Source organism: Cyprinus carpio, chromosome A16 (genome assembly GCF_018340385.1).
Source record: "Cyprinus carpio isolate SPL01 chromosome A16, ASM1834038v1, whole genome shotgun sequence".
In the NCBI taxonomy this organism is placed as follows: Eukaryota; Metazoa; Chordata; class Actinopteri; order Cypriniformes; family Cyprinidae; genus Cyprinus; species Cyprinus carpio.
In genome coordinates, this window is record NC_056587.1 from 3322944 (window position 1) to 3341605 (window position 18662).

General features: G+C 37.3%; 3 protein-coding genes across 6 annotated transcripts; 2 read left to right on the forward strand and 1 right to left on the reverse strand.

Moving 5' to 3' along the window:
* Window positions 1-1150: 1150 nt before the first annotated feature.
* On the reverse strand, window positions 1151-10178 carry LOC109074561 (zinc-binding protein A33-like). 2 transcript variants are annotated; one of them, XM_042772058.1, is made up of 7 exons: window positions 9936-10178; window positions 8065-8140; window positions 7736-7831; window positions 5459-5692; window positions 5012-5034; window positions 4763-4878; window positions 1151-3130 (listed from the first exon to the last, which is right to left on the reverse strand). In XM_042772058.1, exons 2-7 carry the CDS (start codon window positions 8128-8130, stop codon window positions 2568-2570), a joined length of 1098 nt encoding a protein of 365 aa, XP_042627992.1. In that variant the 5' UTR covers window positions 8131-8140; window positions 9936-10178; the 3' UTR covers window positions 1151-2567. The 2 variants fall into 2 exon arrangements, with proteins under 2 accessions (XP_042627992.1, XP_042627993.1); XM_042772059.1 differs by lacking the exon at window positions 9936-10178 and having other exon boundaries at window positions 5459-5687; window positions 8065-8250.
* On the forward strand, window positions 9369-13989 carry LOC109106495 (INO80 complex subunit E-like). 2 transcript variants are annotated; one of them, XM_019119835.2, is made up of 8 exons: window positions 9371-9870; window positions 9961-10031; window positions 10123-10175; window positions 10259-10331; window positions 11456-11573; window positions 11831-11929; window positions 12127-12335; window positions 13887-13989. In XM_019119835.2, exons 1-7 carry the CDS (start codon window positions 9790-9792, stop codon window positions 12331-12333), a joined length of 702 nt encoding a protein of 233 aa, XP_018975380.2. In that variant the 5' UTR covers window positions 9371-9789; the 3' UTR covers window positions 12334-12335; window positions 13887-13989. The 2 variants fall into 2 exon arrangements, with proteins under 2 accessions (XP_042627994.1, XP_018975380.2); XM_042772060.1 differs by lacking the exon at window positions 11831-11929 and having other exon boundaries at window positions 9369-9870.
* A 154-nt stretch (window positions 13990-14143) lies between these two features.
* Window positions 14144-18337, forward strand: LOC109105870. 2 transcript variants are annotated; one of them, XM_042772055.1, is made up of 2 exons: window positions 14144-14714; window positions 16156-18337. In XM_042772055.1, exons 1-2 carry the CDS (start codon window positions 14418-14420, stop codon window positions 17437-17439), a joined length of 1581 nt encoding a protein of 526 aa, XP_042627989.1. In that variant the 5' UTR covers window positions 14144-14417; the 3' UTR covers window positions 17440-18337. The 2 variants fall into 2 exon arrangements, with proteins under 2 accessions (XP_042627989.1, XP_042627990.1); XM_042772056.1 differs by having other exon boundaries at window positions 16159-18337.
* The last annotated feature ends 325 nt before the right edge of the window (window positions 18338-18662 follow it).

An 18662-nucleotide genomic window follows, 5' to 3' on the forward strand; every position in this document is an offset into this window, starting at 1 on the left:
GTCAGACCTGATTTGTCAAAAATATTTTAAAGGGTATTAAAAGGATAGTTCAATCAAAAAGGAATAATCTGTCACCCTCATGTTGTTCTAAAACTTTTAGGACAACTTAAAGGGATAGTTCACCCAAAAATGAAAATTTGATGTTTATCTACCCCCAAGGCATCCAAGATGCAGGTGACTTTGTTTCTTCAGTAGAACACAAACTGAGATTTTTAATTCAAACCATTGCAGTCTGTCAGTCATCTCTCAAATGGACCATTGACACTCTATCTACAATCTTAATTAGGAGTGTCAATGGTCCATTTGAGAGATAGGTGGCAGGAATGCACTTATAAGTCTGCGATCCGCCGGAAAGCAAGAAGAAGATGCGAACACGCTCAAGACAGTTCAGACATTGTGGTGAAAAGCAGAGGTAAAAAACTATATAAATACTGTTCAGTTTCTTGCACAGACCGATGGTTTTGTGTCTTTACACATCAGTGTATCGTCACAGGCTGCAACGTATAATTTGGTTTTGTCTGTGTATGTTTTATGACTCTCAGAGCCGTGATTTCCAACCACTTACATTGAATGACTGAGAGACTGCAACGGTTTCAGTTAAAAATCTCAGTTTGTGTTCTACTGAAGAAACAAAGTCACCTACATCTTGGATGCCCTGCGGGTAAGCAGATGAACATCAAATTTTCATTTTTGGGTGAACTATCCCTCAAAGTCTTCAGTAAAACTTGAGTGAGTATAATTGAGGGTTGTTTTAAACCACACTGACTTTCATAATATAGACAAAATCAACCAAAAAATTACTAAAATTATCTTTTTTTGTTTTCTACAGAAGAAAATCATATTTGGATTAACTATCCCTTTTAAGTCAAACTCAGAATTCAGTGGGTATGGAATTATCTCTCACGAGTGAGGAAAATGAGTGGTGAGAATGTATGAGAAGTCCAAGTATCCTGTGGTGTTGTGCGTGTTCCAAGTAAACTCAATGTGCAGTTGTGTCCCACAGGTGCATGAGAGGTTTCTGCCTCTCTTTTCCTCTTCTTATTCCACCTGAGTGATGCTCTACAGTTTATCAGTCCCTGACCGTCCTTTTTTGCACAAAAACAACACATAAACATTTTGTAAAGAAGTGATACTTCCTTTATTTCATGCTTAGAAATGATAATAAATTATTTTAAAATGTGTCTTGGTGTGTGGTTTATAAAGCAGATATAAAGGCCTGCGCACAGCACTCTGACATGCCTCTCCTGTGGCTGTGGCTGCAAAAGAAGAAAAAAAAGAGCTTTCTGCCCTTGTAGTCAATCACATTTAAAGTCACTCATCTATCTCTCTAGCTTTTTCTTTCCTTCTCCCCGGCCTGTTGCTGGCAGGGTGCAGAGGGACCCTCCCTCTTTTGGTTTTCTTCTCTGTCACTACAGCAACACATAGTTTCCAAAGTAGTTCCTGGGAATGGCTGAATGCAACAGACATGTCTTATTTATAGACAGGTAATTGTAAACAGTTGCTATTAATAGTATGTCAGCAGGCACAGAAATATAATTCTTTTTTTTCTTCTTGGCTTTCTGATTTATTATGTCAGAACACATTATTATTATGATACAACACATGCACAAAGGTTACTTGCAAACATTTTGCAAGATAAATTACATGTATTTATTTGCATACAAATATATAAAAAGAAAAATTAATCATTATTCACTCTCAAATTAAAATGCATTTACATTTAAATACATTTTTATTTTGTTTCCTAGTAGGATCAATTCATTTTCTTCTTGTTACCTTTTTTTTTTCTTTTAGACACCAATAGTTCCTTGTTGCCACAGCCTGTCAAGCTCCAAAAAGGACAAAAAAGCACTATAAATGTTGTCCATATGAGTCAAGCACTATTTTTACTGATAATCTTCACCTCCTCTGCAAATCAAATATGGTGCAGGCGGGACGTCAATAAATTCAAACTAAGCTCGCTGGTTTTCAAGAGTCTCATAACCAACATCATGACATCAAACCGTAAAGACATACAGTTTTGAAACAAATAAATAATGACAGAATTTTCATTTCTGAGTGAAATATTCCTTACGTGTAAGGGATATTGGTTCTATAAAGAACTGCACAGCAAAAAAATCTATTGTCAGTGTTACTTTTTACGTCTTTTCAGATCCTGAACTGGCTGACTAGAGCAAATCCCAGTGGCTGTGTCCAAAATCACCCCATATGGTGCATTATTTGCAGTGATGTCTAGAAGCATAGTGGATATAATAGGGTGTACTCCTTTAATCCCATAATGCACCTAAATAATGAATGAACAAACATGAATGAATTTGCCCTCTCATTTTCTTTTCTTATCAGCAAAGTATATTAGTGGAGTAATGTAGGGAATAGTGAATGAGGGTAGTTGTCGATTTCGGATACAGCTACTGTTTAGTGTTACTATAGATGGTTGATCCAAATACAACTACTCAGCAAAAACTGCTTTCTAGCTTTAAAGGCATACAAGCTTCAAGGTGATCAGAATTCTGCATTTCAAACTGTGTCAGCAGTAAGTGGAAAAACCAGACATCCATGTCAATCCCTCAGAGTGATGGATGAAATATGGAAAGAGGAGCACAGTTTTTTCCTTCATCTGTGTCACATGGGTTGAAGTATGGATAGAGCGGCACTAGAACAGTCCCCATGTAGAAAGAAAAGAGTGGTGTCATGGTTACAGCATTGTAGAAAGACACCTCCTCCTTATCACAGTCCAGAAAGATGCCGATGCGGATGGGGAGGGTGTATGAGAGCACCTTTGTGGGCTTTGGGTGGGTGCAGGCCATGATAGAGCCATTTCTGAGGGACAGTGTCCACAGTCCGTTTAATGTGGAGGAGGAGTCCATCTCTCCACGGGGTATGTCCACCCTGGCCACACCCACTCGCCAGGCGGTCTTGCCTTTCACCTCCACCTCCCAGTAATGACGCCCATGAGTGAAGGCCTCTGACCCCATCACGCAGTAATAGAAGTGAAAGCGATTCGGGTTCCTTTCGTCTGGGTTCTCGTTAGGCTGCACCTTGTCTTCCTCGAACGTCACTGAAGTTCTCTCAGCAGAGAAGGTCAAGTGGGGATGTGCCATTTCAGGGTCAAAAGTCAGCGTGGATATGTCTGTGTATGCAAATAAGTTATTCAGAATTGATTTACATCAGATTAATTAGTAATATGTAGTACAATAATTTTAATGTAACAAAAAATACAATATACATAGTTACTAGACTATAGTAGTGGTGTTTCATTTGTAAAAGATTTGGTTTTTTGAATGAATTATTCTCATCCTCTTTCTCAAGCTAACTTATATTTTTCTTCTTTTAGAGCCTCCTGATTGAAGAACATGGACTGATTTTCTTCTTTCAGTTACTGACTATAGCACATAAAAGGTATGCAAGCATTTTCAAGTAGCAAATCATACATTCATTCTACTGAAGTTACTATATACTTCCTTCACTGAACAAATTAGTGATTTGAGTCTGAATGGCTTGAAATGAACACAGTCACTGCATCCAAAATCAAATAGGCTTCCCTACTACACAGTATGTGAAAAACAGTATGCCAAAAGTGTGGTATGTCCGAATTCATAGTATTTGAAATAAAGCAGGGAAAAGTCCCCTGATGACCTACTACTTCCTCCCAGATTCTGAAGAGTGCAATTCATGGACCACCATCAGTGCGTTCCAAAGGGGATATATCGCCCTCAGAAGGGCACTTCGGAGTGAAAACAATCATGGCCGCCATACTGAAGGGTCATTCCAAACCAAAGTGCTCAAAACTGGCTACTTCAAAAGGACCCTTCAGAATGAAGGATTTCAAAGGGTTCAACTGATGGACACTTCGGGCTCCCATGATCCTTTGTGCAGATTCTTTGCATGATGATGGCTCCTCCGTGTGGGCACATGATGAGAACGCAGAAGGGCACTTCAAGAAACAGTTGTTTGGTCCCCTACACCCTTCAACAATTCAAATCACACAAACCTCAAATCAGATAACAACACTTTAATCACCACATCATGAAAACAACTTCCCCAGACCATTTCATATAAAATTCCAAGATAACAACACGTGACGTTCTACTTGGTGCTGTCCATGTCCTCAGACTTGTGGGTAGTGCCTAAGTAGGGCCTAAATGAATCTGGCTGAGGTCAGGTGGTACAGCAGTCATGTGGTCCAAGTTGTAGCTCTCAGAACATTCAAGCATGCAAGAGTTCTGCATGCATGTGAACACTTTGGTTTTGATAGTGTTGCCATAGAAACGTATAATTCAGAACGTTACGTGTTGTCATCTTGGAATTACGGTTATTACGACATGGCGTGAATTCAGCTTTTACTATCCAATGAGGCCATGGGAGAGCATTTATGAATGACAGTGAAGCAATGCAACTGATGCTGGTAGGTCACATGATAGTATCAACATGTCGGACATAATATGTCAGAATTTAATTCACTCATATTTACACTACATAGAGCGTACTTTTTAATTGTTGCGAAGTAAGTTATAAGTTGTAGTCAAATGTATTATCTACTCCGACAGTACACAGTTTCGGATGCACTGAATGGTTTAATCACTTTGTTTGATGTAACCTGCAGAAATAATCATTGATGAACTGATTCAAAAAATTTGAGTCACTGGGATGAACCTAATCACCACCACTATAGTGAGAACAGAAGAAGTAGTAAAGGAAATTCAAATGATTTTTTTTAGTATGTAATAAAAAGATATTATTTAATATTATTTAGTCTTAGTACTTGGGTAGAGGGATGTTTTCATGTGTTTCCAGATCCGGTACTGAATGGGCCCCACAAAGTGACCAGAGAGAATTTCGCTGTCTATTGGGGGAGGACGAATGAAATTCACCTCACATCTAAAAAAGATAAACAATGATAGCTGGACAAGAACAGAGGCAGATGGTGAACAGAATGAGAAAAGTAACAATGATTATGATTATATGAGAATTAGAGACCAAGTGAGAAAGAATAAATAGAAAAGACACTTGCCTTTTCAGAAGCTCTTTGATTTCCTAAATGGGTTTAAAAATATAGTGTTTAGAGCAAGAATGTTCAGATTTAAAGTCATGATTCGCTGCCTGAATGCAGCAGTCAGCTCTTCAGATTCCTCACTCTTTCAATCATGTGATTGTTTAGGCACTTGATCTGAACAGCGTCAAATGGCATCAAGTATGTTCTGTGGGTGTCAACTGCATAAACCATGAAACTAACCCTGTTAGTATTTTACAATTAGTATGTGATGTGGTCAGAGTAGCTGATTTCATAGTAGTTAAATGCACAATAATAAAATAAAATAAAAAACTTGAAGTTTAAATTAGACAATCCATAGAGGATAAGGTATTATTTCTCTCCCAGTGCAGGTCTCTACACTACTTAAAGCTCAAAGATAAAGATTTTACTGCTTAGTCTGTCAGACTATTTAAAATGGAAATCTACCTTCAAAAGTTTGGGGCTGTCATCTTCCCGCAGTTTGCAGTTCAGAGTCTCGATGGCTTTCTCTAGATCTCTACTCTGCATGGCAAACTTTTTCTCTCTCTCTTTTAAGATCTTCACCCGTTTGTCCCTTTCCTTCCTCAGCCGTTCCAGGTCTGTCTCTTCCTCCTCATCCAGGAAACGATGGAGGTTTTGGAACTCTGCTCGAATTTCATGTTCTATCTCTTCAAATCTGTTCTGTGGAAGAGCATAAAAAAGAGACACTGATAACTTAATGAGAAACACGAAGGAAGAGAGACTAATAACTTTGGAGAAAAGAGCAGGCTGAGATTAGCTTAATAATGAAGTTACAGGTGCTGGTCATATAATTAGAATATCATCAAAAAGTTGATTTATTTCATTAATTCCATTCAAAAAGTGAAACTTGTATATTATATTCATTCATTACACACAGACTGATATATTTCAAATGTTTATTTCTTTTAATTTTGATGATTATAACTGACAACTAAGGAAAATCCCAAATTCTGTATCTCAGAAAATTAGAATATAACTTAAGACCAATACAAAGAAAGGATTTTTGAGCTTTTGTATGAGCATTTACAGCACTCAATACTTAGTTGGGGCTCCTTTTGCCTGAATTACTGCAGCAATGCGGCGTGGCATGGAGTCGATCAGTCTGTGGCACTGCTCAGGTGTTATGAGAGCCCAGGTTGCTCTGATAATGGCCTTCAGCTCTTCTGCATTCTTGGGTCTGGCATATCGCATCTTCCTCTTCACAATACCCCATAGATTTTCTATGAGGTTAAGGTCAGGCGAGTTTGATGGCCAATTAAGAAAAGGGATACCATGGTCCTTAAACCAGGTACTGGAAGTGCAGGTGCCAAGTCCTGTTGGAAAATGAAATCTGCATCTCCATAAAGTTGGTCAGCAGCAGGAAGCATGAAGTGCTCTAAAACTTCCTGGTATACGGCTGTGTTGACCTTGGACTTCAGAAAACACAGTGGACCAACACCAGCGGATGACATGGCATCGCAAACCATCACTGACTGTGGAAACTTTACACTGGACCTCAAGCAACATGGATTGTGTGCCTCTCCTCTCTTACTCCAGACTCTGGGACCCTGATATCCAAAGAAAATGCAAAATTTACTTTCATCAGAGCACATAACTTTGGACCACTCAGCAGCAGTCCAATCCTTTTTGAAGCAAGATGTGTTTCTGACGCTGTCTGTTGTTCAAGAGTGGCTTGACTCAAGGAATGCGACAGCTGAAACCCATGTCTTGCATATGTCTTTGTGTAGTGGTTCTTGAAGCACTGACTCCAGCTGCAGTCCACTCTTCGTGAATCTCCCCCACATTTTTGAATGGGTTTTGTTTCACAATCCTCTCCAGGGTGCGGTTATCCCTATTGCTTGTACACTTTTTTCTATCACATCTTTTCCTTCCCTTTGCCTCTCTATTAATGTGCTTGGACACAGAGCTCTGTGAACAGCCAGCCTCTTTTGCAATGACCTTTTGAGTCTTGCCCTCCTCGTGCAAGGTGTCAATGGTCGTCTTTTGGACAACTGTCAATTCAACAGTCTTCCCCATGATTGTGTAGCCTACAGAACTAGACTGAGAGACCATTTAAAGGCCTTTGCAGGTGTTTTGAGTTAATTAACTGCTTAGAGTGTGGCACCAGGTGTCTTCAACATTGAACCTTTTTACAATATTCTAAATTTCTGAGATACTGAATTTGGGATTTTCCTTAGTTGTCAGTTATAATCATCAAAATTAAAAGAAATAAACATTTGAAATATATCAGTATGTGTGTAATGAATAAATATAATATACAAGTTTCACTTTTTGAAATTAATTATAGAAATAAATCAACAATTTTAAGATACCCTAATAAAATGACCAGCACCTGTATTACTCAAATTTAATACCAGAAATTGTTCATTAACAGTTTCACATACTGTTATACAACTCATGCCAAATGTCAAATCAGATGATGACATGCATCAAGAGTTATTTAAATATGAATCTTAACTGTTTCTGAATGGGACATATAAAAAGCTCTAAAATGGTGCATCTTTATTCATGAAAATATATAGCGTCTATATCTTTTTGGAAGGGGTGATCACATTGCCAGAGTTTATTTTGTAATATTGACACATATTTTTGTTTTGTGAGTTATCTTTCCATGCCAGCCAGTAAGTGGTGTTGTGACGAAAAGACCATTAATACTCATTTAGTCATATAAATATTACCAAGATAAATCAGGCAGTACTGTACCTCGACCTCCAGTGCGTCCACAAAGGCATCTTTCTCAGCCTCGTTACATTCATCAATTTCATGTTTGATCTTTTTAATCGCCTGGATGAGCTTCTCCTGAAACACAAACAGGCACAAAGTCAGTTTGTAGTGTAATAAACTGATTTAGTAAGTACACTAATTAGATTATTAGACTGTTTGCATAGTGTAATCCTAAACATCAGATTTTCCTTTTATTCCAAATAACACATTCAAACACTTGTCTCATTTCGGACTTTCTAGAAACAGAAACCGTTCACACTGTGTATTTCACCTTGCCATGACGTATGAAGGTGACATTTTATTCTTACCTTTTGGGCACCGAGGAGAGAGTTGTTAAAGTTGTTCTTTGTGTCCTTCATGTGATTTGTATGCATTCCAGTTTTCCTTGTCAGAACAAAGCAGACAGAACTCTGGGATCTCACATGTGTGTGTGTTTGTGTGTGTGTGTGTGTGAGAGAGAGAGAGAGAGAGAGAGAGAGAGAGAGAGAGAGAGAGAGAGAGAGAGAGAGAGAGAGAGAGAGGGAGGGAAGAAAGAAGGACAAAGGCAATATGTGGGCAATATATCAAAGGAAGGCAACAGACTGATTGGTTCAGAGGCTGGAGGTGACCAACACATTCGACTGATCTAAACAAGTTACTTTAAAAATAAATACAATATAATATCTGGAATGGCTTTGACTTTACTAGGATGTAAACAAAGGAGAAGAAAAGCAAAGGGAGGTATTGTGGGGTCCACAGCTGTCTCACTGCACCACACAAGCGATTTATGGAAGTGAGGGAAGAGATATTCTATTTCTGTCTGCAACAAGAGCCAACGTCAGAGAACAGAGGCAGACTATTAAAGGCAGCAAGACAGACAGAAGGGCTGGTGAGGGGCTTATATTTCACTCTGTAAGGGGTCTGACATAAGGATTTTTTCTCTGTGTGTGTGTGTAAATGCACAAATGATATATAACAGCAAAGAAAGAACGACTATGTGCCTCTGTTGTATGTGCAAACAGAGGAAGACTATGTTTCATAAAGAGCAGTCTGTCAAGCAAAGATTGTTCAAATATTTCTGTGGAATAGTCGAGGGCAGAGTTCTATGACAAGAAAAAAATCCTTTGTGGGATACGTCACCTCTCTCTTTCTCTCTCTCTCTCTCTGTGAAAACTGCTCAACCAAAGCGATGTATTATTCAAGGACCTGTCCTGAGTGTCTGACTGCTGGGATGCAGAATCAGTAATTTTTTTTTTTTTTTTTTTTTTTTTTTTTTAATTCATAAATTATATGAAAAAGTATTGGGTGTACAAATAAAAAACAATTGTGATGTGAAGTTTATTGAGGACCCCTAGTGGACACCGACCAACTGAATTGGCTGCAGTGAAATAATTACATTTTTGTTTAGTTTTAATTTTAATTACATTTATTACGTGCATATAATTCATTTTAATGCATTTATTAAAGTGAACTGAACTGAATTTTATATGTTGTTGTTATCTTTATGGGGATGCGCTCTAAAGGATTGTCGAGAAAGAACAAAACAACATAAGGACACTCATGCAATATGATGAACTTTGAAATCAGCCTTTGTTTAGAAATGATTTTTCTAGGGAGAGATTGTCTAATGACTCCAAAACCCGTTTCCTGTACGAATTACGTTGAAAGCGGAAGTAAACAAAGAGCACATCGCGGTTCAGTACAGCACCTGACACAAACGAGATTATGTGTTTATTGTCATTGTTAAATGTCCTGTAATTTTATTTGGCATAGTATAGTTTATAACATTATCATTATCTAATCTGTGGAGTTTAGCTTGTTTGTTATACTTAACAAATACATAATTTGTTCATTCTTTAGCTTGCTGAATATGCAGCTTTAGCATGCCTAGCAGAGCAGCAGTAGTTTTTAAGATCTATTTCAGTCTCTTAAATCTTTCTGGACAAACATAGACATTAACATTTGGAGGACAACAGTACCGTTTCGTTGGCGAACCCATATAAACTAGCAAAACCATTTGAAAACGACGGTAAATCTCCGTTTAAGCTTTAGAAATGAACGGGCAAGCTGAAGTAGAGGTGGATTACAAGAGAAAATACAAAAATCTCAAACGCAAGTTAAAGTTTCTGGTATATGTGAGTATCTTTTTCGTCATTGGTAAATATTGTTTTTTTGTGTGTGTGTTATTTTAGATTGTTACCCTCTGTCTTAATTTCTCTGTTCAGGAGCAAGAGTGTTTTCAGGAGGAGCTGAGAAGAGCTCAGAGGAAACTATTAAAAGTTTCTAGAGACAAAAGGTAGAACCTGGAGTCTCATTAGCACAGTTATCAAATGCTTCACCTTTGTTTGACCTACATGCACAGAATTAAACACTTCTGCTTGTGTCAGTTTTCTGTTGGACAGACTGTTGCAGTATGAGAGGGTGGATGAAGAGTCTTCTGGTAGGTCTCTGATGAAAGTGCCTGTCTGCAAACCTGTAGGGATCTTCAAGGAATTTTGTGAGCAAAGAGTGTTGTGTTTCCAGATTCTGATGCAACAGTTTCCTCAGACAGCGATGGAGAAGGAGCCAGGGAGAGAGACAGAGAAGCAGGGAAGAAGTGAGTTGGCAGCAAGTTAATCTTTTTTTTTTTTTTTTGCATTTGAGAAATTTTACCTTATTGAAATGTACAAAGTACTATCCAAAATGTTGGGCTCGGTAAGATTAATTATTTTACAAGGATACATTGATTTGATCAAAAGTTACAATGAAGACTTACATTAGTATACTTTTATTTTAAATACTGATCGTTTGAATTTTCTATTCACTAAAGAATCCTGAAAAAAAAAATGTCATGGTTTTCACAGAACATACTAAGCAGTTTTTAACATTGATAATAATATGAGGTTTCTTGAGCACAAAATCAGCATATTAGAATGATTTCTGAAGGATCATGTGAAACTGAAGCCTGGAGTAATGATGCTGAAAATTCAGCTTTGCATCACAGAAATAGATTACATTTTAAAATGCATTAAAATGGAAAACAATTATTTGAAATTGTAATAATATTTTACAATATTGTATTTTTGATCAGAAAATGCATTGTTGGTGAGCATAAGAGATGTCTTTATTAAACATAAAAAACATTTTTTTTTTTTTTTTTAAATCTCACTGACCTACAGTAGTATAGAGACCTTTAATGGGTTGTTGAATAAACATTTTAATGCATGTGTTCCTTTTGAATATTGCCATGGTCAGAATTACATAAGACTGCATTGCATTTGTAGTGCAAACGCTAACGTGTAGCACTCTGAGTATTTACCTTTCAATCATCCATTAAGCTTAAAAATTTGCCAGTTACACGCTTCTTAAAAGAAATAACCATCCGATTGGAAAAGATTTGAGAAAGCACAAAATTGTATATGCACAAGACTTCATAGAACATAGAAACTCATAGGCAGTGACAGACAATGCACTTTTTAATAGCTTTGAATAAATTATGAATGCAAAATGCTACTTCACTTAAGAAAAAAGAAAAAGAAAATTGATGTAGAGGTTGTGAGACACATTATCTTAGGTTAATTAAATAAATACTCCGCAAAAATTGAATTTTGTTTGTGGCTAGATTAAATCACATTTCCAAGTTGCTTTGCATACATCACTTATGCTATTGGCTGTTTTTTTTTTTTTTTTTTTTTTTTATAGCTCTGTGTCTTCAATAAATCTATTGATTTGTTTTTTTAGGAGGAGGAGTCCTGGAGTTCCTCCAGTCCCTTCGTCCTCATCTCCTCATCTCTCATTCCTGTCCCGCTCTGGTGCGGTTCCTCTCCAGTCATCTGCTCCGGCACAGTACCTCAACACTGTGAGTACATCACACCTCCATGTGCACTCCCATGTCTCATACTGTACATACTGCACTCATGGTTTTCAGTTAGTCACATTGTTTTTGTCACCTGTTAATTTGTCATTTTATTCATTTTTTTCTCTCTTTTTGTCTTTGTATCACCTCACCTGGTTTGCATGGACTTCACACACATCACTCTGGGTACTCTGGGTGTGTTTGTGGGAATGATTGTTACTCTTTGGTGGCCTTGGGTGTGTGTGATTCTGGGTGAGCAGTTACCCTTCCCTCCTGAGTATTTGGCTCCCTCTGCTGAGCGAGTGAAGAAAGAGAGAAAAACAAAACTGGCCAAACACAGGAAAGACGGTTCAGGGAAGGTGAGAGGGGGACAGAGAGGTTGACGTTGGAAATGCAATGGCCTAGATTCATGTTGCTTTTATTGCTACACTGTTTGTCATGTCTTGTAATAATCTTACAGTTACATGAACACATTTTTCTTTATGCATTTTAGTTACATATGCTTTTGATTTGCAGTCTAATAACAAACATTTCTCTGCTTCTCCCTCTTATTCAGGTGGTTGGCCCACTCACATCCAGTTACCCTGCGGGCAGTGGTGCAGCTGGGGGTGCAAGTGGGCCCTTCAGCTGGGTCCCACAGCAGATGCTGAGTGAGGATGCAGCTGAGGAGGATGGAGAGAGTGAAGGAGAGAGTGACAGAGGAGAGGAGGAGAGAGGAGAGGGTGATGAGGCAGAGCTGGTTATTGACATACCCAATGAGTGAAGGTAATAGACAAACACAGGCTTCTGTGAGCATTCAGCAGGAGCTTTAATTTAATCCAAAATACACAGTTGCTTATCCAGAACTTCAACATTAGAAGGGCAATATAATGTTATCTAGCTGGCTAACATACACGATTTTTCAAAAGTTTGGGGTCGATAAAATAATAATAAAAAAAAGATTGTTTTTGAAGAAAGTCTGTTGCGTTCACCAGTCCTGCATTTATTTTATCAAAATAACAGTAAAAAAGAAATATTGTGAAAATAACTGTGTTCTTTTTATATATATATATTTTTAAAATATATCTTATTTTTGTGATACCAAAGCAGCCATTACGTCTTCAGTGTCACATGATCCTTCAGAAATCTTTCTAATATACTGATTTGCTGCTCAAGAAACATTTTTTATTATTATTGCCAATGTTTTTTTGTTTTTTTTTGTGGAAACCATGAGTTCAAAAGAAATTATTTATTTGAAATAGAAATATTTTGTAACAATGTAAAAGTCTTTACTGTCATTTTTAAGCAATTGAATACATCCTTTGTCAGTCAAAATATTAATTTATTTTAAGTAAAACACTCTTACCCTAAACATTTGAATAGTAGTGTATATGTGGTTTTGTTAAATGGCAAAAATGACTTTTGTTTTGGTATGAATGTGTTGAAAACTACAGATGTTTTACTTCATTGCTTTCTAGGAAAAGAGTGTTTATGGATTTGTTTATGGATTTATTGAGTGAAGTAATAGAGAAAAATAGTGGGTAAAATTGTAAAAGAATGCTTACCATTTAATGAAAATATTTAAAAATAAATTTTATATGAAAATATTTTTTCTAGCAAATATAAAAATACATTGCTAATAATAATAAAAAAAAAATATTAATAATTGATCATTTTATTTGTGATGGGGCTAGTGAAAGTATTGGCAGGACAACCAGAAATGTTTCTTATTGTTGAGCCCTGTTTTGTGAACCCGTTTTGCACACCTTACAAATTATAACATATTATTAGATAATTCAGATCTTTCCAGATAGGCAGGTACTCTATTTATCCTGTGTGGGAAATTGGAGATAGACCAAGTTAAATGGATTTTGTGATTCGTCATTAAGAAAATTGGATCTGTGTTATGTTGGCGTTTAGTTGTATAACAGACTGAGTTACAAAAAAACAACAACTCCTGACTCATCGTGGATACTGGATAGGCTTATTTTTAAAGACTGCTGAGCTGCAGTGTATTACCTTTAAGTGTGCCTTAAATGTATAGTTACGTGACAGCATTTAGTCAATAAGAGGAGGGGGGAAGAGAGTGAGTGAACTGGACAAAGAGAGAGAAACACACTGAGATTGAGAGAGCCACTCCCATTTTACCCAGGAACACATCCACACTAGCCCAGGCAAGTTGCTGTGGGATTATTAAGCAGGCACACATACCATCTGAACATAAACTAGACATGGCAGTACCTCTAACAGTTTATTACCAGGATCATTTATGTCTCTAATAGAAGATATTACATTAATACAATTCAAATCTATTTCTTTCTGTCTTTCTTCACACAGGTGCTAAATGAAACTGCAAGCAAAGTATTTTTTCAAAATCATTTTTGTTTAATGTATTTTTAATGTCCTCTGATTTTTCTTTTTATTAAATATTTAAAATGTTCCCCTGTGTTTCTGTCTGTACTTTCTTTGTTGAGAGTTTTTGAGTCAATACACTAGCACCTGTTTTCATAGATCACCTCTGATTTGTGAAATTCCATATTTATTCCATAAAAATGACTTTAGCTGCAAAAATTAAGTGTTGATGTGGGGGAATGCTGACACACAGGTAGTCTTTAAGGTGTGTGAGAGGTGTGTGCACTGGTTTGTGTGCATTATAGCAATACTAAAATGTGGTGTAGTCAGAAAGTGTGATTTAGAAAGGGAGGGATGGATGAAAGAGAGTGAGGGAGTGAAAGGGGGAGGGATGAAGAAGGTTGTGAGATTGTGCTCAGACTCATTCTGCATAGCCGAAGATTGAGGGGGAGAGAGAGCTGCCAGTTCAGCACTGTTAGCTGCAGTCTCTGCTTCGTTGTACTGAAGGTTTCAGCCATGCTGTTTGCTCTGCCCAGACTTGCAGTGTTCATTTCTGCAGTGCTGTTTAATGATGTTGTAGTCCGGGCAAGTACACTCACGGAGCTTGATCCAGGTTTCCTCCAGTGTCAAGAGTGTTTTTTCAGAGGTGCACCTCCACACTCATTGTCTGAGCTGGGTTTGGAGCAGCGATGTCACAGACATCTGACCGGACGGCCTTTTGCATCGCTCTATAACACCAACTGCCAAACCACCGTCTATACAGCCCTTCACTTGAGCTTGAATAATGGATGGGGCAGAGGAGAGCAGAGCACGGTGAGACTATTTTTCTCTCTCTTAGTCTTGGAGCTTGTATAGACTTCAGAGGAAGATTTGAGCATATGTATTTGCTAAAAATGCGTTGTTGTGATGAAGTGTTGGCTGTTATCTCATGGGCAGAGCTATTGTACTAAATGAGTGTAAGAACAGGTTATAGATGACTGAATTTTAATTATAGTCATGACAGTTTCTGCTGATATGCAAGTGTACGAGGCTGTCAAGTCAAGCAGAAGAGAAAAATCTTACAATTTCATGGATCATTTAGTAATATTTTTGTAATTTCTATTAATTAACAACAACAAAAAATCATTAAAAATGCAGTTTGTACACTGACACTGACTCAAGTACACCTATGATATTTTTTTTTCATCTAAAGTGTTTTTTGTTTTTTTTATTTTGTACATTTAAAGTTAGAGTTTTTAAGAACATTATTATTTATTTATTATTAAAATCATTCTATACAATTCAAAAAAACAAATAAATACAAATATATATATACACATATATAATGAATTGCATATATATATATATATATATAGAATAAATGTATAATAATTTTTTTAATATTTTAACAAAATTGCTTAATTTCTTATTACAATTAAGAAATCATGTCTTCAAAGTCAGTTGTTGTGCAACCAACATGCAGAAAACAAACAGGAAATTACATCATAGAGAGTATCCCTGGAGTCCCTGTGTGCTGTGTGTCAAGGCCAATAAGTCTCCTAAAATACCAGATAATTGGACCTTTTTATGACAAGACAAGGTTAATTCTGGTAGAAAAATGCCATGTGGTGCAGCTCCCCAGCATCTAGCATCAATATATAGATTACATTTCAAACTTTTTTTTTAAGGTTTTTAATTTCTTTACTATGGTCACTCTTACAGACAAGTGCAATAGGCTGATAGATTGATGTTATACAGAATGCAAACAAACCCATTAAGACAATCTGACTGTTGTTTTTTTTTAAACAAGGCTATTCGTGAAATTGACTCAGAACAGGTTGTTTCATTCAGTCACACCTCAAAATCTCATTTGTTTCTATCAACCACAGAACTCCCAATTTCAAATTCTTTGTGTAAAGTGAACATTCTGTCATTATTTACTCCCATGTCATTACAAAACCGTACATCATTTTTTCTGAAGAACAAAAAAGAAGATATTTTTATTACATTTTTTTTTTTAGTCCATACAGTGAAGGTTAGTTAACATTCTTTAAAATGTATTCTTTTACATTCTGCAGAAGAAAATCATATAGTTTTGGACTGGTATGAAGGTGAGCACTGTAAAAGATGTCAGAATTTTCATTTTTGGGTGAACAATCCTTGAACATTGCAAAATATTGTGCATGTTTGTCCATTTGTATTGTAGAGAAATGCTTTTTAGTGAATACTTCTGCAATTAAATAATTAATCATACCTGTGTTTTTTACCCTATCAGCAGGATGCCAGAGAAGAGATCAGTGATGACTCCCCTGTGGCCATCCCAGCTCTTTACAGAGAAACCACAGATGAGGCCCCATCACCCCATCACAACTACCCTCTTCTGAAATGGGACGCTCTGACAGCAGAGTTTATACGGAGCTTGGTCATACCAATGTGTTCAAAGACAAGTGGAGAAATGTATGTGCAGATTGGTGTGGGTGGGTTTAATGAGTGCATGGGGAAACTGTTGTGGTCAGCAGTGTGTTGTGCTGCATCAGATGGAGATGGTAGTTTCAGTGTTGGGCTAGTGAAGGAGGGGGACATGAAGGTGCTCAGCATTGAGGCTTTGGAGGAGCTAATAGGAGTTACAGGCCTGTTTTCAGGAGGTTGTGGTGAAGTAGGACATCAGAGCGAAGAGGAACTTGCATCGCTCTTGAAAAAGCAACTGAATGGCATCAAAACACCCAACTCTGATAAGCAAAGTGAAGAACACATCGGCAAACACAACTCTCAGGAAACAGAGATGATAGAGAAAGTGATTTTGGAGCACGACAATGGTAAAGCTCCAAGCTACATATCTTCTTTGAGCTCAGACATGGACATTCAGGAGAGCACCAATGAGACAGAGAGATCAGAGTCTGTCCTCCTCTATGTTTTGTCTTCCACTGTCTCTCTCCTTTATGCCCCTTTCTCCCCAGTCGTAAACACAGTCATTAACCTTCCCTTTCAGCTAACCTACATTCTTCAGGAAGATCTGGCTGTTCTGGCCTCGGTGCCTGGTGACAGCTACACTTTGGTCAACAACTTGGCTTCAGGAGTGTCATCTGCCATTTTGTGTGTGTTGAACACCTTGTACCAGACAGGAGAAACAAGCGTGTGCACGGTTTACTCCTGCCTCAGTCCGTTAGCCGGCAGCCTGTTCATGGCGTTCCAGGAGGGATTCATAGGGACAGGCACTCTGGCATTGGATACCTTGGGAATCATGACAGGAACGGTGGGGAATGGTTTTAGGATCATCAGGATGATTCTTGGGTCAGTCTGGGATCAGACGGTAGATTATCTATGTGCCGTATCCTCGGAAATGGGCCACCAGGTGTCAACAGTGGGAAGTGGGGTTGGCAAACTTACCTGGAGAAGTGGAAGGGGGGTGGGCCACCTGCTTAAAATTATGGCATCCATCATCGGTGGAGTAGTGGACAATACAATATCGAATGTCCAGGAAGCTTTTGGAGGGAGCTCAGGGGAATCATCTGAATTGCAAACACCTGAATTCCTGAAATCTGAAGTTGTCGGTGAATAGACTTAAATGTGTGTATATGCTTGTGTTAGATAACTTATTTGCATATTGCAGCACAAATAGTGTACAAGTCCCCGCCCACTTTTTTCAGCGACTTTGGTTCCGGAAGTATTTTTCCTATATTTTCCCATCGAGAAGTCTTTGTTAAAGAGTTATAAGCCATAAAACCAAACCAACTATCTATGAGGTGAATCATAACATTACAAACTTTGATTTATAAAAAGTATTTGAAAGTATGACTTAAAGGTACAAGACTGTGTTCTTAACATATATTTTACGTTTATTGCGATGTATGTACAAATTATGTCATTTGCATCGTTTAATGGAGGCGGGCAGCCAGTTGGTGCAGTGTGCTTGATTCAGTTATCTGAATGGTGGAGATTTATCAGCAGAATCATAATTTAGTTTTTCACTATGAATTCCACTGTTGAAATTGATCCTTTAAAAATTAAGTAGAAATCATGCAGACTAATGGCTTCAGCAAAGGCATATACAATACTGATTAACAATTTTGTAGCTCACAGTTGGTCTGTCATTTAAAAATGTACAAGTTATTGTTAAATCAGTTCCCCTTTGGAGAAACTGTATGGGATTTTTACTTCCGGAACCTGACCTTTGCACTCTGTAGTGTCCGACTGCGCTCTGAATATTAACCATATGGCATGAAACCTCTGTTTTACTTTCTGCCTTAAAATACCTCCATAAACATCCTAATGTTTTTTTAAAAATAAGGAAGGTGCAGGGTGATTTGCAACTCTTTCAATATGCTGAGAAATGTTTATGTTTTAAGGGGCAGAAAGATTATGTAATAATTGTGAAATGTTGGTAGTTTCATCTGACATACAAAGACCTTGCTGTGTCATGGTTTATATGCTGCATTAAAACCTCTTCTTTGTGAGTCATGCTCCCTGTCATTTATAGTCTAATAGCACAAGACCTTCTTCGAGGTAAGTCTACTGAATAACAAGATAAACTGTGCAGAAAGGTGAAAAGTTGAGGAAACATTTTATAATGTACCATCACTTATTATTAGAAGAGCACCTGGCACCTGTACATAATATTTTATTATGACGAGTCATTTATGTGAATACTATCTCCATTTTTTTTTTCGTTCTTGTGAGGAGTTTTCATGGATCTCCAAATATGATATTATTATTATAAATATATATAATATTACTTATTTAATATTTAGTTTCCATCAAGTTGTCCATGTAACATTATTATTT